At 38.6% G+C, this 25,772-nt stretch overlaps 2 protein-coding genes and 1 pseudogene across 2 annotated transcripts; all 3 read right to left on the reverse strand.

The window, feature by feature from the left end:
• Positions 1 to 101: 101 nt before the first annotated feature.
• On the reverse strand, positions 102 to 4,879 carry LOC139641285 (cytochrome P450 2K1-like; annotated as a pseudogene).
• A 3,193-nt stretch (positions 4,880 to 8,072) lies between these two features.
• On the reverse strand, positions 8,073 to 13,568 carry LOC139641284 (cytochrome P450 2K1-like). The gene is made up of 9 exons (XM_071515586.1): positions 13,359 to 13,568; positions 12,814 to 12,976; positions 12,420 to 12,569; positions 12,168 to 12,328; positions 10,902 to 11,081; positions 10,663 to 10,804; positions 8,883 to 9,067; positions 8,587 to 8,728; positions 8,073 to 8,429 (listed from the first exon to the last, which is right to left on the reverse strand). Exons 1-9 carry the CDS (start codon positions 13,566 to 13,568, stop codon positions 8,242 to 8,244), a joined length of 1,521 nt encoding a protein of 506 aa, XP_071371687.1. The 3' UTR covers positions 8,073 to 8,241.
• Positions 13,569 to 21,241: 7,673 nt separating this feature from the next.
• On the reverse strand, positions 21,242 to 25,500 carry LOC139641295 (cytochrome P450 2K1-like). The gene is made up of 10 exons (XM_071515599.1): positions 25,265 to 25,500; positions 24,840 to 25,002; positions 24,608 to 24,757; positions 24,329 to 24,489; positions 23,655 to 23,834; positions 23,402 to 23,543; positions 23,092 to 23,276; positions 22,694 to 22,854; positions 22,277 to 22,524; positions 21,242 to 22,137 (listed from the first exon to the last, which is right to left on the reverse strand). The coding sequence occupies exons 1-9, from the start codon at positions 25,466 to 25,468 to the stop codon at positions 22,344 to 22,346; spliced, it is 1,527 nt and encodes a 508-aa protein (XP_071371700.1). The 5' UTR covers positions 25,469 to 25,500; the 3' UTR covers positions 21,242 to 22,137; positions 22,277 to 22,343.
• Positions 25,501 to 25,772: the final 272 nt, after the last annotated feature.

The following is a 25,772-nucleotide window of genomic DNA, read 5'->3' on the forward strand; positions in this document are numbered from 1 at the left end:
CTCATCATACAGGACAGATATCAAGAGAGGATACACTGTGGTCCCCTGTAGTCAATGAAGAAAAACAGTTTTCTATAAGGTGGACAGTAGTATTCTGCAATATCATTTCAAAATATATTTTAACTTTTCAGGGATCCCAGAATTAATTGCTGTGTTCTGCATTCTTGTTATAATTTTTTCTTGAACATGAAGATGGGTGTTATATTCAGTATGACCTTCTTAATGAAGTAACCCTGAAAGGTGACATCTTGGCTGGTTTTGTGAGGAAGGGACATGGGGACAATGTTGGCCAGTCTCTGGATCTCATGGATGACAGCATCAGTGTAGGGCAGGTTCTTCCTGTCCTCCACCCGGACCTGACGACTTCCTATCACCCTGCTCAGCTCTTCCTGGACCTGGTCTGGGAGATGAAAGGTAAGAAATTGACAAAGTTGTGAAAATCCGAGGTAAAATATTTATTGTGGTGATCTTTGCCCCCTATTGACTAACTTGGTTCATGATTAGTTCAGATGGAATTTCAGTTCAAAAGTGATATAGTGCAAGCCATAAAACAGATTCAATAAACTTAATTTTTACTAGCGTTTATGTTTCTTCATTGTCTCTGTGTTATGTGCATCTAGGTAAAAGATACACTTGAGATTATGTGTTATGACAACGCCACCTGATGGTTTGAATGAGCACCAGGACTCAGGTTCAATATTAGTGTGACCAGTTGGGAAGTAACTACAATGACCAAGACAGAGGCAGGAGTTAGTATAAAAAGGAGGAACATTTATTTTAACATATGGGGGTGTACAGGTGGAGTCCTTGGTCCCATTCCACTTCTTTCTCTTCTTTAGGCCTTCCCCTCCTCCGCCAGTCCAGGAACAAGCCGGCAATTTCTTTGCACAACAGTGATGCAGAGGATTTCCTTTAACAAAGGCTCCAGGCCATAGTATTAGCAAACAATAATAATCCAGATCTTCCCATTTACACAATATTGCGCAATTCCCAAGTCCGTTCCTATTTGCTTGGTTTACTTCTCTTATTGCAGCGATCCTCTCCGTGTTTTCCACTGTCCCGTCGTCAGCAGCCTTTTCCACCAATTCTCGGTGGTTCGGCCACAGCCAGCCGAGCGAGCCACCGGCAACGACCCCTCCCATCACTGCCCCGAATCGTTCTCCTGTCTCCCGTCTGATCTGTGGGGAGCCTTAAGTATAGGACGAGGGGAGACCAGCACCCAATGAGAGGATACCGGACGATTCATACCTTCATGCTCACGAGGTCAGAATTAGTCTAGATCCGCGCATTCCCACAATCCCTTCCTTAATGATGAAGCGTTTTGTGAGAAACTGATTTGATTTTGTACACAAAATCAAGTGAAACCACAACAGCACACGTGAATATTGAAGTCAGCTTCATCATCAGGGGATTCAATCATCCTGAGTTAGTCATATCATGACATATATACATAAACTGTGTACTGAATGTCTGCAGCTCCTTACCTTGTATCTTTGGATACTTGGCCATAAGCAGAAGTCCCCATCTCAGTGTAGTTCCGGTCGTATCAGTACCAGCAGCGAATAGATTGCCAACTGTTATCAAAAGGTTTTCTTTGTGGTAGTGAGAGTTCATATTCCCAGATTCCTGTACATAACAATGTATCTGTAGCCTAGTTATTAAATCTAAAATCTGATGCAAACCCCTCAAATTACTGACATTTGAGGTCCTGCGTAGCTCAATGGGTAGAGAAAGCATGGCACAACTATGAATTAATATGAAGGCTAAGTTCTTATATACATAATAGTCACTGTGCCCTGATTGGTGGGCAATTAATGCTCCTTTATTGTATAAGCAAAACTACATTTATTGTACTAATTAGCATTGGGCCTCATTCACCAACCGTTCTTAAGAAGAAATTTCTTCTTAAAAGCCACTTACGCAGTTTTCATGAAGATTCTGACATTCACCAATGTTTTCTTATTTGGGATTTGTTCACTTACGCACATTTGAGTGCTGACATGTTTGTGCAAAATAAGTGGTTATTGCGTTTCCTTCAATTCTACAGTTGTATAATATTATAGGATTTAAATTACAATAATATTTTTATCATTTATAATATTTTTTAATAATTATTTTACAAAGTATTATGGTCTTTTAAAATAAATAAACACTACACTAACACTTCAATTAATATAAATTATGTTAATTGGGATCCCATGCATCTTTTTTTTCTGTTATTTTATATCCACTACTGACGCTACTAAATATGACAGCTCGTTTGGTGTTCACTTCCTGCAGCAGTACCTCCACTTCAGAACTATTGAAGTTTTTTTTACGTTTGGAGTCCGGTGCTCCACCCTCTTTAGACTTTTGTTTGGGCATTCTTGACTTCTCTCAACTTTTCTTTTCAATTTCTGTGTGTGATTTCTGTGTGCACACGGCCCTGCAGTCTTATGCCCTTTTATGGGGATTGGCGGGGCGTTTACCTATGCTAATTAGGATCACCTGGCATGCGCTTTCAATTTACGAGGACAATGGGATTCATCATTATAAGAACACAGGTGCGAACAATTCTGCGGTTTAAGAACATGTCATGAATCTGACGTAGACTTTTCTTAGGACCTTTCTCAAGAACAAATTTAAGAAAAGGAAGACTTAGGAAGATATTGCTGAATGAGGCCCATTGCCTTTAAGAATATTCTATTTATTATTTGATATTTAATCATCTTTAAAAATCAAACAATAAACAATAATATTGATTCTGATAGGTGATATGTTCATACCTCCAGACTCTGCTTGCGGACCAGAAAAGAGTCCACAAAGCCTCTGCACATCTGCGGATTAAGAGTCTCCTGTAAACCTCCGATCAACTCTGTCATCTGGTTCTTATTGGCAATAACAGAATTCTGGATTCGCTTCCTGTTACTAAACCATTTGCCCAGCCATGGGAAAGTGTTATACACCTGTTAACCAAGAAATAAATACAATTTACATGAAAATTTGACCAGTTAGTTAGAAAATGAAATAATCTATGATATTTTCTGCTGTATCATTTATACTGTTTATGTGTATATTTCATTTTTCTGTATATATTTCAAAACATTTTGAAGTGGTACCTGTATTGAGGGAGAGCCCGCAAGTCGAATGTTCTCATTGGCTCGATCCACCATAGTTGTGAACTCTGGGTTATCATATTCAAATCTGCTGCCATAGACAATTGAGCAGATAATATTGGAGACTGCATAGTTAACTGATCGGGTAGTATCAAAAGCTTTACCTGCAACAAGAAAGACAACAAAATAAAATACAAAAGAGAAGATGTTTTTGTCTTCAAATGGGTAATTGTGCAAATTATAAATTCTGTTAAGAGGGTTACCTTTGTATTTCTCAAACACTTCAATGAGGTTGTGACTTTCCTCAATGATTTTCTCCTCACTCGCCTTCTTGCCCATGCCAAAGTCTCTCAGGTTAGTCAAGGCAAACCGCCTCATCTCTTTCCACGAATCCCCATTGGCAAATAAAATGCCTAAATAAAAGTATTTAAACAAAATATGCTTTTCAACTGAGAAACTAATTTGTAACTACTATAAACATTTACAGAATGCTGTAGATTGAGAAAATGTATGACTGTGACACAGAAAGTGATCTGTCTTTTTCTTTCCTTACCATGCCCCATTGATTTCATGTGTTACTGGGATTATCTCTCTGTCTCCAAACTCTTCAGCATGGTTGACCAGAGCCTCCTTGACTGTCTTGTATCCTGCCAGGACTACAACTTTCTTGGGTCCAAAATAGACTGTGAACACTGATCCATATTTCTTGGAAAGCTAAAACCAGGAGCACATTGTAATGATTTAATAGCAATTTATTTATTTACTAGGATAGGCCCATTGAGATGGTGCATCTCATTTCTGAGGGGTCCTACAATATACACAAGTTGCACATCAATGTCCAGTCAACAATTCAGGTGGCATAAACAATAAATAAAAATAGGTATATAAGAAGAAAAAAGAACAGAAAGACATCAAAGTCAAAACAACATTGAACAAGTACAGGACCATGGTATAAAAAAGTATATAAAACATTAAAATCCATATTTGATCCATATTTCTTGGAAAGCTAAAACCAGGGGCACACTGTAATGATCTTATACTACTTAACATACACTCAAAATAGTTGAGCCAATTATGAGACAGGTTTTCAGACTGATAATCATTTTTGCTGCTTAGAGAGTGTTAATAATAATAATTATAATAATAATAATAAACTTTATTTGTATAGCACCTTTCATACAAGAAATGCAGCTCAAAGTGCTTTACAACAAAGAAATTACATGCATGAAAATAGACATAGAATGAGCATAACATAAAATGGAAAATAAAACCCACTGAATAATAATAAAAATAAAGTTAAGAAATAGAGTACATAGAATGCATAAAATCAAGTAAAATACAACATTTTAAAAGAGGTGCAGCAGTGCATAAGTGCGAAGCAAGTGCAAAAAAAAAAAAGTTTAAGGCAGGAAAGTCATAGCTAGTTAAAGGCTAAAGTGAAGAGATACGTTTTTTGCTTTCTTTTAAAAATATTTAGCGAGAGAGTGTTGAGAACAACCACACAACATCAAACTAACAAGAAAACATTGTACAGTGTAGCCATACTGTATGTAGCAAGCAAATTCTAGCCACTGCCTTACCTCCCAGAGTGTGTGGTGGGGTCTCTTGAGATCCAGCTGCAACAGGTTACCAAGCAGGGGAAGAGGTTTGGGTCCTGGAGGCTCCTTCCCCTTTTCCTGGGAGCTGAAGCTGGAGGAGAAGAGGTAGAGGAGCAGCAGGAACACAGCAGCCCCCAACAGGGAGACTGAACTGGAGGACTGGATAAGAAGATCCAATATGCCCATGACATTAACAAACTGTATACTTATGTTACCAATGTGCTGACAAAATAAGAAACCTGCTTGTTCACTTTAGCTGGGTGTGCCCTTTTGGTAAAGACACACACCTTTCGTAGCTGTCAACAGAGATTAAGATACAGCCCGAAGGAGGGGACTACAGAATCATGGAATGTTTTGGCTGTACACATTTGTAAATCGTTGCCTTCTTTGTAAACTCCTTAGAGTTACTTTCCAGCTGTCATAGTTTGATATCTACAACTTTGAGGCAGAATTTAACAAGGAAGTTAAATTACAACTAGGGATGCAAATTTTAATCAATTTCCTTAATCAATTGTCAGTCACGTTAATGACCAATTAATCGATCAATCATTATGTAAAAAAAAGGTTTTGACATAGAAAATAGAAAATACAAAAAGCGTGTTTTTACACCTGTCTTTAGGCCTACTCAACAAGTTAATCAACCAAGCATAATTCAAAAGATTAACTAGTCGGGATTAAAAATCCAGACTCCCAACAATGAACCTCTGTGTTTCCCACAGGCTGAACATTTACTTTGTTTAGGGTTAATTACTTGTCTTTACACTGTGTCCAATGGAATCCAACTGGTGATCAGGGGGAATATGCAATGAAGTCTCTGCACTGGACTCATGTTAACTTTAAGAGTGTTGAGCAGTGTTAGAATTAAAAAGTTACTCTTTACAATTACCGTTACCATCACGCAAATTTGGAGAAAATGTGGAATTTTTTTTTTTTACTAACGTTTTCAGAACGGGAGACAGACTGTCCGATTGAATACAGTGCTACTGCATCGCCAAATGACAGACATGACGTGATGCGCACATTAGGCACATCAGGCATCAATTTCTATAGCCTACATTGACTAACTTTTGATTTTGCGCCACAACTTATGTATTGGAAACACTGGAACTGTAATCTACTGTTTTTTTTATTTAAGAATAAGAGCATATCTACATGGTCAGGGATGAGTCCAGTGTGCAGCCTGGTGACAGTCAGTCCAGTATGGAAGCCCATTCCCACCACTCAATAAAATAAAAAACGACTCAGTTGTGAGTTTTTTTTTCTCACAGTTGTGACTTTATTTCTCACAATTCTGACTTTATTTTTCTCTGAGTTCTGAGATATAATGTCAGAACTCTGGATTCTCATACTCTTGGAGGAGCAGCCCACTCCATTGATAACAAGTCCATAAAGTCCTTCAGCCAATTTTCTATGCTGAAACATTTGGTTTACGTTGTTTCCAGTTCATTAAAATAATTGGCTGATAGGAAGGCCAATGCAATAATACGCTGTTCAAATTGAGATTGTATGTTGTCCATTTTCACATCTAGTATGGTTTGATATCTATATTAAGAATTTATGCTAAGTTTTCAACAACATACAACCAAAATCTCTTAACAAGTGGACAATGCCACAATAAGTGCATAAATGTGCCCTCTACTTCACAACCATGCCTGCACAAGTTTGATAACTTGTGGTCAATTTTTTTTTTCAATGTGCAGGGTGTAATATAGGCCCTGTGTATTACCTTTACTTGCAAAAATTTCTATCTGACACAATAGCATTTTTAATTGCTGCATCCCATTGTGTTGTAGATATGAGCACACCAATGTCACGTTAATTTAGTTTGGGTGTTGCAGTCAGGTGAAGCAAGGCACAACAACTTGATACTGTACCTCAGCTCCCCTTAGTTTATCCACTAGATCCCGTTTGTTTTCCTATGTGTATACCCTTAGAAAGCAATGATTTGATAATGGACTTTATTTGCAAATAAGTAAAAAATTCAGAGTCTTTCAGCCCAAACTGTGTTTTCAGTTCATTAAATGGAACCATGTCCCCATTCCTGATCACTTGACCCACCAGTTTTATGCTACACTGCTGCCATACATTGTTCTTAAGGGTTTTACCACCCGCTGTAGAGAGAATTGTTCCATAATGGACATGATGATGAAGACATTCCACTAAAAGCCAAACCTTTCTGTATTATTTTCACTATTTCACATGAAAATCGTGTCAGTGGATTGTCCATGGGTTTCAGGTTATACCATAGAACAGGCAGATACATTTTTTTATCTCTATTTCTCTCTCGCCACAATAAGCCCAAAGCAAGGGGTACCTTGTATTGTATGCTATATAGTACTGGTAGATATCTGGCAGCCCTCCTCTATGTCGTAGATTAGACAGAAGTGTCGTAGAAGTGTTTTTGTAACTGATCCTGGATTTTTTATTTCTCCATTGGAAGTCTGAAAATTATTTATTTATTTCCTTAAACCAGCTAGAGGGGAATTTAAGTGGTATAGATGAAATGAGAAAAGCCACCCTTGGTAAAATGTTCATTTTTATAAATTTAATTCTGCCCCACAGTGATAGAGGCAAAACTGTCCACCCTTTAATGTCTTCCCTTACAGATTTTAAAAGATCTGGTGCATTTAACTGAACGATTGTTCCAATAGGGTTTCTGATTTTGATACCTAGGTATTTCATACCTTTTGCGTTCCAATTAAAAGGGGTAGTGCCTAGATGGCACTAGTTGGGATTGCAACCTGAATATAGAGCTGTGCGTCTTTCAGCACCATCAAGGCCTGGAAAGCGGAAAGGAGAGAGAGAAGCAGAGAGGGAGGAAAATAGAATGACCAAAAAATATACAGACCCAAAATGCATTTACATAAAGGTGTGGAAGGCAGTATAGACTGCACAGACTGCAGAGGGAGCTGCAGGTGAGCAGCAAATGTGAATCAAATGTTGCTACACAATGGAGCCAAAGCTATGAGGTGGGAGAAACACCGTATTGGCTTGTTATGGCATAGCTTCATAGTTTTTCATTGGCTATTGACGGGACCCATTCGCATTTGAGTTGTTGATGAGTATACACTACCTGACTGCGTCCAGATTCCGCTTGTAAAAATCAAACATGTTTGATATAATCGTAGTGGCTCCGACTCACGTCGGGAGGCAAGAGATTAGAGTCTGTTCCCCTCACACACTTGTCGATTAGAGTCTGTACCCCTCATACACTTAGATTTTCTGTGCCAACTGGCCACGCATTAAAAATGTGTGCCCTGAATTTACTTCAAATGGTCTGCTTGAATGAATGAATGAACTAGAATCTCTTTCAAACAAACATCAAATTAATATTTTTTTTAATGAATTATAGTAGCATGCAAGGGTAAAAATTTACTGTCCAATTGTCCAACATGGAAAGCTAACAAAACAAGGAATGATGTTTCCTATTGCAAAACTCTGCATTTATAGGTAACATTGGGTATTTCCATTCATCTGGGTCATAGGTAAATTACTTCTTTTGCATTTCTTTGGTGATGAATAATGAATGTTGGTTCAAGTCCCTTTACTTAGAACTGGCTGACAGCACACAGCTGATGAGGTGAAGGGTTGAGGGTGAAGCCCACAGCTGGTGTCAGATCCAGTTCATCCTCTGTAACTCCAGGTGGAGGAGTGAAACGAAAGTGCTGGAGGAGAGAGGTGAAGAAGAGGAAGAGCTCCATCTTGGCCAGACTCTCTCCGAGACAAACCCTGCGACCTGTGAGACACAACACAAATTCAGACACAGAATTCAGGAGGTGCCATAACTATTAGAAATGTGTGGATTTAGAAATATAAAAAATACATGAATTGTACAAATTTTCATGTCAAATGCAAAGAAAGATTTCACTCTTTACAAAAATGATATATCATACCTGCAGAAAAGGGCATGAATGCATCTTTTGTCACAAATTTTCCATGCTCATTTAAGAAATGTCCCGGGTTGAATGTGTGGGGGCTCTCCCATTCACTTTCATCATGAAGGACAGACATCAGCAAAGGATACACAATTGTCCCCTGTCATCACAAATATGAGAGGCTGACTAAGGACAGAATATTTTAAAAGATCAAAAAGGAAATACAGTCACATATTTTCAAGTGATGTTCATTTTAACATGATCAGTTTTGCTGAATACATTATTCAGCACTTAATGTATTTCATGTATCTGACCTTCCTGATGAAGTAGCCCTGGAAGGTGACGTCTCGGCTGGTGATGTGAGGAATAGAAATGGGGACGATGTTGGCCAGTCTCTGAGTCTCATGGATGACAGCATCAGTGTAGGGCAGGTTCTTCCTGTCCTCCACCCGGACCTGACGACTTCCTATCACCCTGCTCAGCTCCTCCTGGACCTGGTCTGGACATGCAAAGTAGGAAATAAAACTAAATTTGCCTGCGTCTGCTACTCACCCTTAAAAAATGTGACATTCTTAATCTCCTTAGGTTTCTCTTTAGATTGCATCTTCTAGTACTCCTTTTTAAAAAATATTGTTGGAACAAATCTGATTATCAACCAATTCTCTGTTTTCATAATTGTTCTTACGGCTTCTATAATAGAAAGCACCTACTCTCTTCGTTATGCGGTCTCTACACTAGTACTGCTGTGATATTGGGCTATCGTATCTGTAACACTATTGTAACACTATTTTGAATCAATAAAATCAAAGAGTAACTGAATCAGATGCACAGAGCCTTTGCTCTGATCTTGTCAACAATCCAGATTTCACAAATCTTCTTTCACTAGTAAAGACCCTGCGAGATCTTGATAGCTTGTGAAGTTAGCTGTGGTCTTACTGGTATTGCAGAACTCTCTGTCTGTTAATGTTAATGCTATTGAATTATCTGACTGCCTTCAGTGGCATCACTCTGAAACAGGAGATGCAACCGCAACATACAGTATGATTGCAACCAACCAAAGTACATTTAGAGAGCATGTTAATGTAACCTTACAAAAGGAAAATGAGGGACACTGATATCATAAGGGTGAGGTGGGTGGGGGTACTAAAGAATTTCATATGGTCTAGTGATTATAGCTTGCCTTAAAATGGAGTAAGACAATGTAAGTACATGTAAATGTAAGAAATCTTGTTATTCCTATTGTCTAGGTTAGTGGTTCTCAACGCTGGTCCTCAGGATCCAGAATACTGCTAGTTTTCTATCCTGCCAGGTATTTAATTGCATTCACTCTGCATCCCTATGTGTAAATCATCTATCAATCTATTAATTTGCTATTCATTTGTGGATCCAGATTAGACCCACAGATAATTGGATTATTGTACTTTTTATTCTCAAATGATTTTTGTTTTTCAGAAAATGTAGCCTTAACCCAGACAATCGCCCTGGGTCATTTCTGCCCAAGAACTAATACTTCAACATGTTAAGTTGTAAAATATCTTGAAAAGTTGGTTGAAACACACAGTATTAGAGGGGTGCTGGCTCACAGGAACAGAAATTCAAAGTAAAAAGTTGTAGCCGCACTCCCATAGCTCCGATGCAGAATTCTTTATTGTATAAAAACCAACGTTTTGACAGAAACCTGTCTTCGTTAGGGTATATGGGAGTTTTTATACAATAAAGAATTCTGCATGGGAGCTATGGGAGTGCAGCTACAACTTTTTGCTTTGAAGTTGTAAAATATGAAATGGAAAAAGATGCTAAAATCATTCTCTTTAGAACAGCCCAGTTCATTCACAGGTTCATTTTTCTATATGTTCTATATGTTTTCTGGCTTTATGGCTGTGAATCTATTATGTAGCTCTTGCTGGAGAAATCTTAGTCCACAATTGATTCATAACTGTGTTTTCCTCACCTTAATCACCAAAGAATAAGAAACAGAGCAAACCGCATTCCTTATTGATTTATTAAGGAACGTAATTTTTTTCTCTTTATTACGATACAATTCTGACGAGTATGTGGGTCCATAACATGTGCATGCCTCAGTGCTGTTCTTACCCTGTACCTGTGGATATTTGGCCATAAACAGCAAACCCCATCTCAATGTAGTGCCTGTGGTATCTGTACCAGCAGCAAACAGGTTGGACACTGTGAATATGAGGTTCTTCTCATGGTAGTGAGAGTCCATGACACAGGAGTCCTGAGAGGAAACACAGCCACATATTGTAAACTAGACATGTATGCAGCATTGCTGTACATATTTTTTCTATAAAGGACATCAAAGGTGTTTGTCGTACCTCCTCTTTCTGCTTACGGATCAGAAAAGAGTCTACAAATCCCCTGCACATCTGAGGGTTCAGAGTCTCTTTCAGATGCTTGACTAAGTCTCTGACATCCAAAATATTCTTTTCAACATTTTTTAATATCAGCTTCCGGCTCTTTATCCAATTGGCCAGCCAGGGAAATGTGTTGTACAACTGCCACACAAGAGTACAGGTAACAGAGATTACAATTAGTGAGAATGTAAACCAAACACCAACCCAAAATGTAGATAAGCTTTATAATTTAATTTCATTGAAAGATTCTGAGAATTCCGTGCAGTAAATTCATTATTATTGACAAAATCTTTCATGTGTTATTAGCATAAACCAGTATATGCAGGAATTTATTTCTACATTTACCACATCGCTGGTATACGGAAGAGGATTAGGGCCACATGTGAAAAATGTATTTGAGTTCTTAATCTCAGTATTCTGAGAATCAAGTCAGAATTCTGAGATTAAATATAAATTTTTTATTTTTTTTCTCTGAATTCTGACTGTGACACTTCCAGAGTGTACCAAGCTTTCCGCAGCACCTATGTACCATCTACTGGTTGAAATCTGCACTTAGGCCGGTGTAAACATGTGGCACCTTGATGAATTTGTCCATTGCATCTTTGTCCTGCGGAATACTTGCCATGTGTTTCACAAAATGGATTTTGTGCCACAAAATAAACTTTGTGGTAATTTAAATACAAATGAATAAATCTACACAAACAAGTTTCATTTAGATATAAGCTTATTTCGTCCACAAAATTTAAATGGTGTTTTCATTTTCATCCACAAAATCAAAAGCCAATTTCATGCACAAAATTAAGTGTTGTTTATGCATTTTGTGGATGAAATCAAACAAGTAGTTTCAGGATTTCATGTTACGAAAACAATGAAATTCACAAGGTAAAATCTCCATCTCACTGACGGCCTCAGGTGGCAAGATTCCCTGTGAAATGTCTCCCTGGCAGGCACAGCTGCTGTCAAATAAATGTACAGTATGTTTTAGGTCTGTTTCTTATCCCTTTGAATGAAAGGTGGTAATAGGCATAACCAGTCAGCATAGGCCTACTGTAAGGAAATACCTTGAGTGATTTAAAAGATTGCAACTGTTTTTAGAATAGATATGATGTTGATAATGATGATGATGTCAGTACAGTACAAAGTCTCTGCTCCCCAATCATAGCAGTTGATTTGTAGTTAATTAACTTTTAAAACAACATCAGGTCAATAAGCAAAGATTATGCTTACCTGGATTGGTGCAGAACCTGAAATGCGTATGGTCTCATTGGCCCTATTCACCATGCATTTGAATCGGGGGTCAGTGTATTCAAATCTGCTACCATACACAATGGACGAGATAATATTGGATGTAGCGTAATTCACTGGACATGTTGTGTCAAATGCATTCCCTGTTAAAAACAGCAGTGGGAAACAATGAAAGTGTAAAGACTGGAATACAAGACAAACATACAAAAGAGCATGTTACATGTTACTCCATGCCTTCATGCTCTGCAAACACTTTCATCAGATGGTGGCATTCCTCTATGATTTTCTCCTCAGCTGCTCTCTTGCCCATCCCAAAGTCTCTCAGGTTAGTCAGGGCAAAACGCCTCATCTCTTTCCAAGAATCTCCATTGGCAAACAGAATTCCTGCAGAAATCAGAGATTATCACAGATAAAACAAGCTAGAAATGAAAAGATAGAACACTGCAACAAATGATAAAAAAAAACAAAACAAAAAAAAACCCCAGAATGATTTGAAACAGGTGAAACAAACAGAACTTGTTGGTGTTGTTGCTTTTGGTATAGTTGTTAATTGCTATTATTTATTTCTTTATTATACCTCTTTATCAGACTGTGCTAATGCAAAAGGTTTTGTAAGGGAAGTCAATACCATGTCCTTGATTGATGTCATGAGAAAGAGGGGTGATGCCTCTATCCCCAAACTCCTCAGCATGGTTGACCAGAGCCTGCTTGACTGCCTTGTATCCTGCCAGGACCACCACTTTATTGGGTCCAAAGTACACCGTAAATACAGATCCATATTTCTTTGAAAGCTGGAAAAATCAATCATGCAGTCAAATACTGTATCTCAGAAATAAACCCAGAACACTCATAAATACAAAAAAATATATATATTATTATATTGACCGTAAACATTCTTTTTTCATATATCTAAACCTTTACATACTACTGTGTACTTATTGGTAAAAATTCTAAATGCAATCTTTCATAAACCAAGGTCTGTCACATCCTTTGACATTCTAATAAATTGCAACGTGGTGACTCATTTAACCCAAACACAGTCAACCAAGCCATCATTTAACACTAGAAAAGCCAATGGAAAATTGGTCCAGTTAAAATCATGGAGAGATTTTTTGAAAGCTGAGATAATTCAGTTCTATTCAGGTTGCTTGTCCTTTCTCGTGTTAAACTCACCTCACACAGGGTGTGGTGGGGTCTCTTGAGATCCAGCTGCAACAGGTTACCAAGCAGGGGAAGAGGTTTGGGTCCTGGAGGCTCCGTCCCCTTTTCCTGGGAGCTGAAGCTGGAGGAGAAGAGGTAGAGCAGCAGCAGGAACACAGCAGCCCCCAACAGGGTGGTGGGACTAGGGGACAGGAAGAAACCTAAATCTTCAACAAGAGACATTGTTCTTGACATACTGTATACTCCTCTGACTGAGCTTTATCGGTCAAGGAACAATGTTGTTTGTGCTCGCAGTAGCATCACCGTGACATATTCCTGTAGGGTTGGGAGGGTTGGGACAAAGAAAGTCTCAAAGGAGGGGCTATTCCACCCTCACTAGAATGTTGAGATGTAATGCTGACTATAGCTTGGCAGATAGCTAACAGGTTTCTTCCATAAACATCCAAGAAGCAGCAAGTAAGTTTCAGGATGTTTACTTTTAAAAGCACTGTGAAACTGCAATACAAGTGAATACATTACAAGTTACAATGTGTCTACTTTCTGTTCATCTACATATATTGAGGCAAAACAAGTAGGATACAAATACACATAACACAAATAAACATATGTATGTGCTGGTTAGCTGGAGTAGCTGATGTTCAATGAACTGGATAGTATGTATCCAGGTAGCGATTAGCGCAAATGCTAACTTAACATTGGAAAAGCCATAGCGTGCTAACGCGATTAGCATTGCTAACGTTTTTATAATTAACAAGAAGCAAGAAGAAACTAGCGATCTTTAAGGTAAGTATTAAAGCTGAGAAACACATAAAGGTAAGTGTCTAAACAAATGTTAATTATTACTTACAGACATATGTTGTTTAGGGATTAGGAGAAAATGAACAGAAAAGAAAAAACAGCAGTTGGCATTGTTACTATGTGTAACAGAGTTGTTTTTACATGTATAATTACACTAAACCTATTTGTATACCTGACAGTTTTCTTTTACCTCCACTTCTGCTGTCATGCTACAGTATGTACAGTAAGAGCCCCACCTCCTGCACCCCTCCTTCTCTTAGCCCCATAAACTTCCTGTCCCCCCTTCACCTCTCCCCTTTTGCTGTGTTCCCCTGTGGGAGAGGTGGGTGTCATTTTTCCTCCCGTATTATCGCCATCCATCTTATAATTTCTATTTTTGTGATCCATAATGTCATAAAGTCTGGATGCATCTATTAGTTTATAGATTGACATTTATTGGCCATTATATAAAGTTGTATTTAATTTACGAAATCTGCTAGCTAAAAACTCAATGAGTTAAGCTAACATTCCTTTTTTCCCGTCATTAATTTCATTTGTGTAGGAGCTGGAGTGACATATTCACAGGGAGGATTTGTTTTGTTTTATCTCATGTCAGGTATGTTTACTGTGTTTTATTTTATATATATATTTTTAAGTTTAGCAGTACCGCAGTATGTTTGTATAGCATCATGCGGTAGTTTAGGCCAGAATCCTGTGGTGACGTTAGCTGCCCTTTTGCTGTGTTCCCCTATGGGAGAGGAGCTGGAGTGACATATTCACAGGGAGGATTTGTTTTGTTTTATCTCATGTCAGAATAAACGGACGTCAGGTCCAAAGACATCCTGGTTTTGGGTCCCTCACTCACCTACAACACAACGCAGAAATTCACCGGTTACATATGGAAACCAAACAATAACAACGGCACTCATACAGCACGGACAGGCCATTCCATCAGTTCTCTTAAAGGGGGCAACACAGGGGCAAAGAAGAATGTCTGAGTACAAGGCCTGCTTAGATAGGCTTTAACCCGGCATGCTTGGCCAGCAGACCCATCCTATTGAAAGAACATGTTAAGAGCAGACACAAACACTTTCTTTCCATTATAGTATCCTGAATTCCTGTATCCAAACAAACACACGTAGATACAGTATGTTGCAGATTAACATGAGCTACCTGTCTCTTAGGCCACAAATCCCTTGCAAATCTCTGCTGTTGACTACTGCACAGTCATTCACCCTCCTCTGCCCATCTCTTACTTTCTTCAATGTACACCTATCGTGGAAATACTTGTGAAATTACTCTCTTGTACACCAAAAACCCTTCTCACTTCTACCTCTTTCTGGAATCTGATTGGGTGAAACCTGGTTTGAAATATGAGTATGCTGTGTTGATGAAATCCTTTGTCAAGTATGAAATTATTTTTGCTTCATTTGACACACCTGTTGATTAATTCCGATAGATTTCAGCACACAATCTGGAAAGCATTCCAAAGCTTTTTTTTCTAAATGGTGAATATACATAAAGGCACATAATGTGGTAATTAGAACAAAGTACAACTCTAAATAACCCTATAATTACTGGCTAAAGGAATGGGAACATGTCAAGCAGGTTCCTGATAATCCCTTAACTATCAGTGTGATGAGGATCGTTTTACAGGCCCGTCAGAAGCCCAACAGATAACGCATGCTGCGTTTGAGCATAAACTTTAGAATCATTGACTTTACAAAGTACATTCTCACCAATACAAAGATCCTCTTAAAGCTCAGAGAATTAAACATTCACAAATAAATTTATATTTGGGCCATGGCTTTAGAATATGTATTGCAGACTCAGGAAATGTTTATAGGTTCAAGTCATTCTCCTCAGAGACATCTGACAGCACACAATGGATGTGGTGGAGGGTTTAGGATGAAGCCTACAGATCCAGTGTCAGGTCAAGTTGATCCTATTACACCAGCTAAGAAGTGAAATGAAAGAGCTGGAGGAGGAAGGTGAAGAAGACGATGAGACACACACAACACAAACACTGACAAAATCTTTATATCCACAGAAAAGGGCAAGAGGGCAGATTAGATCTACATTAGATGACCACCATTTTCCAGGAGCACGGCAGGAATAATGTGTGGGAGTTGAGTTAGTCAACAACTAAGAACAGGTCCATTATGGAAGGTCTCAAAACAATGAGTAACATTGTAACAGACTATAGCTCAGAATTGACCATGGGCTATATAGGCATTGGAATTATAATCAGTAAACTAGAAAAGGTTAAATTTTCTGAAGAAAATTTGTGTGCTTGCTTCAGCAAGAGGAGGCGGAAGACAGTTGAATTTCATTACAAAGAGTTTAAATGTCTGTACATTTTGAGTATTTCCATCTGGTGTTTGAAGTAGCAGCTGAAGTTATAGTTGTAGTACTATCAGTAGAAAGAGTAAAAGAGTGAGAGTGTTTGAAGTAGTAGCTGAAGTTATAGTTGTAGTAGTATCTGTAGAAAGAGTAAAAGTGTTTGAAGTAGCAGCTGAAGTTATAGTTGTGGCAGTATCTGTAGAAAGAGTAAAAGTGTGAAAGTGTTTGAATTAGAGCTGAAGTTATAGTTGTGGCAGTATCTGTAGAAAGAGTAAAAGTGTGAAAGTGTTTGAAGTAGTAGCTGAAGTTATAGTTGTAGTAGTATCTGTAGGAAGAGTAAAAGAGTGAAAGTGTTTGAAGTAGTAGCTGAAGTTATAGTTGTGGCAGTATCTGTAGAAAGAGTAAAAGTGTGAAAGTGTTTGAAGTAGTAGCTGAACTTATAGTTGTAGTAGTATCAGCAGAAAGAGTAAAAGTGTGAAAGTGTTTGAAGTAGTAGCTGAAGTTATAGTTGTAGTATCTGTAGAAAGAGTAAAAGTGTGAAAGTGTTTGAAGTAGTAGCTGAAGTTATAGTTGTAGCAGTATCTGTAGAAAGAGTAAAAGAGTGAAAGCCAGCGTAAGTCTATAAAACAGCTAGAGTGGAGTAGAGAAACTGCTGAAACTGTAGTAGCTGCAGTAGTAGGAGTAGTACTACAGCACTAGAAGTTTCACTGTTGGAAGCAGTTAAAATGTGTAACTGAACAGTAGGGTTGCAAAATTCCGGGAATTTTCAAAGTTGGAAACTTTCCATGGGAATTAACGGGAATTTAAGGGAATTAACGGGAATTTATGGGAATAAACGGGAATAAACCAGGAATTTACTAAATTGAAGGTATGCTCTTAATAAGGAACTTAAATATAGTTGGGGAAAACATATTTTAGCATAATCCTGACTAAAACAACCAGATATCATGCAAGTACAGTTGAATATCTATGCTATTCCTCAATCACATGCACACATAGCACACTGCTTACTGCAGGGCTATTGAGACCACGCCCCCTACATGCACTGTGCATTCCTGTGCATTTTTATTAATTTTTGAATGGGTTGGGTCGGGGGGATGAGTAATATTTAACTCAACATTCATGTTTTTGTTCTTCAATGAAAGAATTGATTCAATAAAATATTTAACACTTGATAAAGTTCTACTTACAAATAAATCTGTTTTAATTGTATTATTTTGGATGGATGTCTGCTTATAACAAAACAAATATTTATGCTTGGATATGATACCTTTCCATTAAATTACCCTCATTTCCCAGTTAATTCCCATAAATTCCCATTAATTCCCATAAATTCCCATAATTCCCATGGAAAGTTTCCAATTTGGAATATTTCCAAAATTCCCCAGCTTAACTTCCCATGTAAATTTACCGGAAACTTTCCGGAAATTTACCGGAAATTTTCCACCCCTTTGCAACCCTACTGAACAGTAGTAGGAAAGATACTAGTATTAGAAGTAGTAGTAGTAGTAGTAGCAGTATTAGAAGTAGTAGTAGTAGTAGCAGTATTAGAAGTAGTAGTATTAGCAGTATTAGAAGTAGTAGTAGTAGTAGTAGCAGTAGTAGTAGTAGTAGTAGTAGTAGCAGTACTAGTAGTATTAGAAGTAGAAGCATTAGCAGTAGCAGTATTAACAGAGAGAGAGAGAGAGAGAGAGTGGGTTTGGCCCCAGCGTGTGTATGAAAATGGAGAAGTGCAGAGAGCAGGACAGCTGCATTAGAGCTGCAGCAGAGGCGCAAGTGGAGCTCAAATGTTCATAATTCAAAAACTACAAATCCCAGCACTTAGATATTTACACTGTGAGAAAGAGCAGGACTGGCTGAACATTTTAATGTGTAATATATGCATGTACTTGTGAAATTACTCTCTTGTACACCAAAAACCCTTCTCACTTCTACCTCTTTCTGGAATCTGATTGGGTGAAACCTGGTTTGAAATATGAGTATGCTGTGTTGATGAAATCCTTTGTCAAGTATGAAATTATTTTTGCTTCATTTGACACACCTGTTGATTAATTCCGATAGATTTCAGCACACAATCTGGAAAGCATTCCAAAGCTTTTTTTTCTAAATGGTGAATATACATAAAGGCACATAATGTGGTAATTAGAACAAAGTACAACTCTAAATAACCCTATAATTACTGGCTAAAGGAATGGGAACATGTCAAGCAGGTTCCTGATAATCCCTTAACTATCAGTGTGATGAGGATCGTTTTACAGGCCCGTCAGAAGCCCAACAGATAACGCATGCTGCGTTTGAGCATAAACTTTAGAATCATTGACTTTACAAAGTACATTCTCACCAATACAAAGATCCTCTTAAAGCTCAGAGAATTAAAGCGTAAGCCTATAAAACAGCTAGAGTGGAGTAGAGAAACTGCTGAAACTGTAGTAGCTGCAGTAGTAGGAGTAGTACTACAGCACTAGAAGTTTCACTGTTTGAAGCAGTTAAAATGTGTAACTGAACAGTAGTAGGAACGATACTAGTATTAGAAGTAGTAGTAGTAGTAGTAGCAGTATTAGAAGTAGTAGTAGTAGTAGCAGTATTAGAAGTAGTAGTATTAGCAGTATTAGAAGTAGTAGTAGTAGTAGCAGTGGTAGTGGCAGTAGTAGTAGTAGTAGTAGTAGCAGTACTAGTAGTATTAGAAGTAGAAGCATTAGCAGTAGCAGTATTAACAGAGAGAGAGAGAGAGAGAGAGAGAGAGTGGGTTTGGCCCCAGCGTGTGTATGAAAATGGAGAAGTGCAGAGAGCAGGACAGCTGCATTAGAGCTGCAGCAGAGGCGCAAGTGGAGCTCAAATGTTCATAATTCAAAAACTACAAATCCCAGCACTTAGATATTTACACTGTGAGAAAGAGCAGGACTGGCTGAACATTTTAATGTGTAATATATGCATGTAGTCTTAAAGTTGTGGAAATTGTGATAGTTCAAATATGTGTAAGCAGAAAAAATCTGCTCATAGGAGGCAAAAACTGTACAGCACCAAACCATCATAGCTCAAAAAGTACAAATCCCATCACTTAGATATTTACATTGTGAGAGAGAGAAGAAGTGTGTGAACATTTTGATATATAATATATGTTTGTAGGGTGAAAATTGGGGGAACTACTACAGCTTAAATACTGAATATGCAGAAAGAAAAAGCTGTTTAAAGTAGGCAAAATGAATGTTAAGCACAAGTGTTGAACAGATGTCAGTAGCTCAAAAACTACAAGTGCTATCACTTAGATATTTACATTGTGAGTGACAGAAGAAATAGCCGAACAGGCTAATGTACAATATATTTATGTGCTGTGAAAATTGTGGGAATAGTGACAGTTTAGAAATGTGTCACAGACACAGCTGTTCAAAGGAGTGAAAATTGCTGTAAAACACAGTTTTCGACTGGTGTTGAACAAACGTCCCTAACTCAAAAAGTATAAACGCTATGACTTAGATATTTACATTGTGAGTGGCAGAAGGAGTAGCTGAACAGTTTGACATATAAAATGTATATATACTGTGAAAATTGTGGGAGTCATGACAGTTTAAGAAATTTGAATATTCAGTTAAAAATCACAGCATCTGAAGTCTGAAGAGTTGCTAGAGTGGGGATGACATCACGCACTCTAGCGATCTGAACATTCCGCCATTCATTTCAATGGGGAAAAAAATCATGTTTAAACGTAAATTGCGAAAAAACTAAACATCGGAACGCTTAGAAAAATACAAGCGCTCGATTCCCGAACATGCTGAACGTTTTAAAGTTTGAACCGCGTCGATAGCTCAAACGGTTCAAGAGGAGTAGCGGTCCAAAAAAAGTGTCCGGAAGAATAATAATAAGTATAATAATAAGTAAGACGGATAACAATAGTTTGCTTGCTGAAGCAAGCACACTAATAATAAGAAGAAGTAAGCAGAATAACAATAGTTTGCTTGCTGAAGCAAGCACACTAATAAGAAATCATTTGGATTGAACAGGTAGGTAATGCAGAAAAAAGCTTACTGCCTTCACATATTATTCTCATGATGATTTCACATCTGGTAGAGTCAGTAAGTATGTGAACTACTCGTTGACCAGCAACAACTGATTTGAGTGCAGTAGTTGGTCACACAAATATGATAGAGGAAACAGTGAGGACCGGGATAAAAAAAAAAAACATATTCCACCAGTCCCATTTGCCGCACACCTCTTTCAGATCTGCTCAGGCCAGCAGCGAACCGATTGTCATTGTTAGGATTAGACTATAAACTTTTGAGCGATGAATGAAATTAATTTGAAACGTGCAATCATTACACTTTTAAAATATTACCAATCCCTGTTATAATCATTGTTGTTATGAGCATATACTGTATAGTGATCAGTAAACAGGCAACACCTGGTGCACAGTTATTGTAATGACCGTTGTGATACTGCAGACAGCAGAGTTTAACTATTAGGTATATGTCCTGATCACAAATATACAACAGCAATACTGACTGATCACATCAAATAACATGCTGGGAGTCAGCTAACCACTTGGCTGACTAGTTAGGAAGTTAAGATTCAGGCATATTTGAAGCAGTGGCCTTCGCTGATGAGCGAACTCATCTTTATTGTGCTGTATCACACTATAGTGGGTAACTGATAAAGGAGTTACTCAGATTGTTTTGACAGTAAATGAGTAAAGGGAGGGGGAATGTGTAACATTATGCAGCAGATCTGGAAAAATGTTTAATCAGGAATTGCTAGCAATGACATGTTGAATATATGACAAGTACAACATAGCCTAAAAATGTAACCAAAATAACTCAAGTAAATATACTTCAGTGTGAACAAGATGAGATACACACACATCCCAACTTAAGCAGGTGCTAGAGTTTAGTAGCTTACAAGGAAGACTGCATACTGCTTCCAATGCTCCTTTATATTTATTCAACCAGTTAACATTTTGACACTAAGTCTTCATCGAGTATCTGCCATAGGAAGAAACAGGTGTGTCAATTTTAGTCAATCAATGACATCACTTCCTGGCATAGAAAGTACACAGTTTAAAGAAAGTAAAAACAGTTTACAAAGGACAACACACAATCCCAAAGTACATCAGCATTAGAAAATTCAAGAAATATAATCAATCAATAATATAGATCAGTCAATAATATATACACCAACATCAAATGAAATAGAAAGAAATACAACTCATTCTACCAGAAATAAGCTTTCATCCACAATACTCATTAAGCCAGAAAAATATGTGGGTTCATATGTCACACGTATCAATCCCAAAACACGTCAGTACGAGAGCACATCATTCATTGGGATAGAAAGAGGAAAACACACCAAAATTAATCAGCATCACAATCTCTTCATTATTCACCAGAATTTGGATGTCCTCAGATACATATAAACTATTTACGCCAAAATGGTTTTGGAAAGATAATTGTTTTTCCAATTTGAACATCCACAGCGCTTCTCTTTTAGCAGGATTCTGGCAGCATCCTCAATCCTGTACATGATACATTCTGTTTCCAATACCTACTGTATGTATCCAAGGAAACCGACTGGCTGCCTTGCCTGATTTGAAATAAACTACACGATGACTTAACTTGTCTCCTGTCTGTATGCTGCTGTGGTGTTTCATTCATCCTGATCTTCAGGCATCTGCTGGTTTTGCCTACATAGGATATAGACCACAAGGACATCTCAGCATGTAAATCCCATTGGTGGATGTGCAGGTAACAAAGCCACTGCCCTATATGAGGGTGAGTAGAAGACTCTGAGAGGCGTGAAGTGTCTCCTCCTGACTGACTCACCTGAATTTGATGACATTGGCACTGTGGTAAACAGACACCAAACAATCAAAAGCTCCAGGCCTTTTCCTCACTGACGACTGACAGCACACAGCTGATGAGGTGAAGGGCTCAGGGTGAAGCCAACAGCTGGTGTCAGATCCAATTCATCCTCTGTAACTCCAGGTGGAGGAGTGAAACGAAAGTGCTGGAGGAGAGAGGTGAAGAAGAGGAAGAGCTCCATCCTGGCCAGACTCTCTCCGAGACAAACCCTAACGCCCTGAAAGAACAAAGAGTTGCAACAGAATTAGAATTGAAGTTAAATTGAATAAAATGTTAGAATTGTAAGACGTTTGACAAAAATACTGTACTAGGTATATCTGGGTGTATAGCTGTAAAATATCTATGATCCCTAAAGAATAAAAACCTCACAAAATAAACATTGGCAAAGTTGTTATACCTGCAGAAAAGGGCATGAAGGCATCTCTCTTGATAAATTTACCATCCTTATCCAGGAAGTGGGAAGGGTTGAAAGTGTGTGGGCTCTCCCATTCACTCTCATCATGCAGGACAGAAGTAAGTAGAGGAAACACAGTAGTCCCCTGTATGCACAATAAGACAACAGCTCTATGACATAAAGTCTCAGAAGAATGAGTATTGTTTCAGGTTTTCAGAGGAACATGCCCTGATAAAGGCAACCATGCCTCAATGCGTTTTTTAACCTCTGCAAGATGCTTTAGCCATGAGAATAAAGGCTTTTTAACTTTTCAATGAGAGAGTAGCCTTGGATTTTTTGTTATGAAAACTAATTTGTGTGAATCTGTATTTGAACAACTGACCTTCCTGATGAAGTAGCCCTGGAAGGTGACGTCTCGGCTGGTGACGTGAGGAATAGAAAGGGGGACGATGTTGGCCAGTCTCTGAATCTCATGGATGACGGCATCAGTGTAGGGCAGGCTCTTCCTGTCCTCCACTCGGACCTGACGACTCCCTGTCACCCTGCTCAGCTCCTCCTGGACCTGGTCTGGAGACACGTGACATGGGGAATAAATCTCTGATGAAAATGTAACGCCACATAAGCAGAATTTCACCAGAGAAAAGAGCAGTTGTCAGACTGTATGCGTCATTAGGTCTGATGTGTTTTGGAACCTTGAACATGCGGGTACTTGGCCATGAGCAGTAGACCCCATCTAAGTGTATTTCCTGTGGTATCAGTCCCAGCCGCAAACAGGTTGAGCACACTGTTGACCAGGTTATCATCATGGTAGTGTGAGTCCATGATTCCAGACTCCTAATATGTACCAAGACACAGATGACAGGTATTATAGCTATGGTTGGTTGATCGTTATGAACGGTGAAGCACTGAGGATGAGGAAGAATTCACTACAGTTGGACACCTCACCTCCAGACTCTGCTTCTGGGTCAGGAATGAATCTATAAAGCATCTGCACATCTGAGGGTTGAGAGTCTCTTTCAGACCCTTTATCAAGCTTTTTGTCTCCTCCTTGTTGTCTTCCACATTCCTCAGCAAATTCCTCAAGGTTTTCAGCCAAGGGCCCAGCCAGGGAAATGCATTGTACACCTATAATTTGGTACAATGCAAACAAGCTCATTATTACATTAACATATACGACAAGGTTTCAAAATATGAGAGCCACCAGCTCTCTCCATGAGATAGACTGACCAGATGAATCAATGTGTAAGCTATAAGCCCACATTGATTTATTTTATGAAATCCATTTTAATAATGAAAAAGATGTAGGAGAAGGATAGGAAACAGTGATTTTAAAGCCTCGAGACAATTGAGACATGAATTGTGAAAAAGAAGGCACAACACAATAACAGGAAAGTGGTCCTAATTTTGTAAACTCAGTGTAGCTATAGCTACAGATGACCAGTCCTTTGCTTCGATTGCCAATCATTTAAATTAGAATAATGTCTGGAGGACTGAACATTATGGACTATAACATGCACAGTTATATCAGGCATCTTGTGAGGTGTAAAAACAATATTTTCAACTCGAGAACGTATGGCCTATTTGGGGAAGTCGCTCAAAGTAAAATCACTCTATAGTACCTGGATGATAGCTGATCCTGTGAGATGGATGGTTTCATTGTCTCTGTCCACCATGGCTTGGAAGTCAGGGTCATTGTATTCAAATCTTTCTCCATAAATGAGGGCTGAAATGATATTGCAAGCTGCATAATTGACTGCCTGGGTGGTATCGAAGGCTCTACCTGTGACAAACAGAGCATGAATTAGGTCAAATGTTAGGTCAAAGTTAGGTCAAATGTTTGAATTATGTTGGGGAACGGTTGTATAAGATTTGTACTGCAGTAGAGACGATAATGTTACCTTCATGTTTTTCAAATACTTCCGTCAGGTAGCGACACTCCTCAATGATTTTCCCCTCACTTATCTTTTTGCCCATCCCGAAGTCTCTCAGGGTACTTAGGGCAAAACGCCTCATTTCTTTCCACGACGCTCCATTGGAAAATATTATGCCTGGACACAAAAAGTGGTTGACTTGATTTGACAAGACAAATACAATTCATATAAAAAGTCAGTTACTCAAAACATTCTTTACCATGCCCTTGGTTGAAATCATAGAATATAGGAGTGACCTCTCTGTCTCCAAACTCTTCAGCATGGTTGACCAGAGCCTGCTTGACCGTCCTGTATCCTGCCAGGACCACCACCTTCTTGTGTCCCAAGTAGACTGTGAACACTGACCCGTATTTCTTGGACAGCTAGAGATGAAGGCAGGGGAAAGTGTGACATAGATAGAGGAAGATAAGGAATAGATAAGGAATCTGGCACAATGTACTTATGATAAAAAATAATTTGCTGATATTAATTATAATTTCTATTAATTAACAACATATCAAACATACTGAAAACATGTTTGTTTATGCAAGTAAATATGATTACTAATATAAATAAACATTTACAGTCTCATTGCAAAGCAATGGGTAGAATCAGAGTATTTCAGATAGATTAGACATTTCTCACATCACATAGAGTATTGTAGGGTCTCTTGAGATCCAGCTGCAACAGGTTACCAAGCAGGGGAAGAGGTTTGGGTCCTGGAGGCTCCTTCCCTTTTTCCTGGGAGCTGAAGTTGGAAAAGAAGTAGAGGACCAGCAGGAACGCAGCAGCCCCCAACAGGGAGACTGAACTGGAGGACAGGAGAAGACTATCTTCCAGTAGAGGCATGGTCCCAGACTCACCAGGGACTGAGCTATTCCCCCGAGCGAAGCCCTTAAAAACTGTGATGAAAGTGGGTTTGACCAACGTGCATAGCAACTAGTTGCTCCAGGAGAGATTGTGTTCAGCAGCCCCCACCAGGCCTTGGCAATCAATGAGTGCTGCTTCCTGCTTTGAGGAAATGTCTGCACGGGCAAGCTGGGACAAAGCACCTAGGGTGGGGATTCGCGAGTTTCAGTTTACTCTCACGTAAGCTACAGTTTCGAGTATTTTCTCTCCTTTTAAGAGTTTGTTTAAATTGTAATTGGTGCAC

The sequence above is a fragment of the Centroberyx affinis genome, unplaced genomic scaffold (genome assembly GCF_046629955.1).
Source record: "Centroberyx affinis isolate AG114_WGS23_722 - 3 ecotype Tasmania unplaced genomic scaffold, CSIRO-AGI_Caff_v1 ptg000360l_1, whole genome shotgun sequence".
NCBI classification, from domain to species: domain Eukaryota; kingdom Metazoa; phylum Chordata; class Actinopteri; order Beryciformes; family Berycidae; genus Centroberyx; species Centroberyx affinis.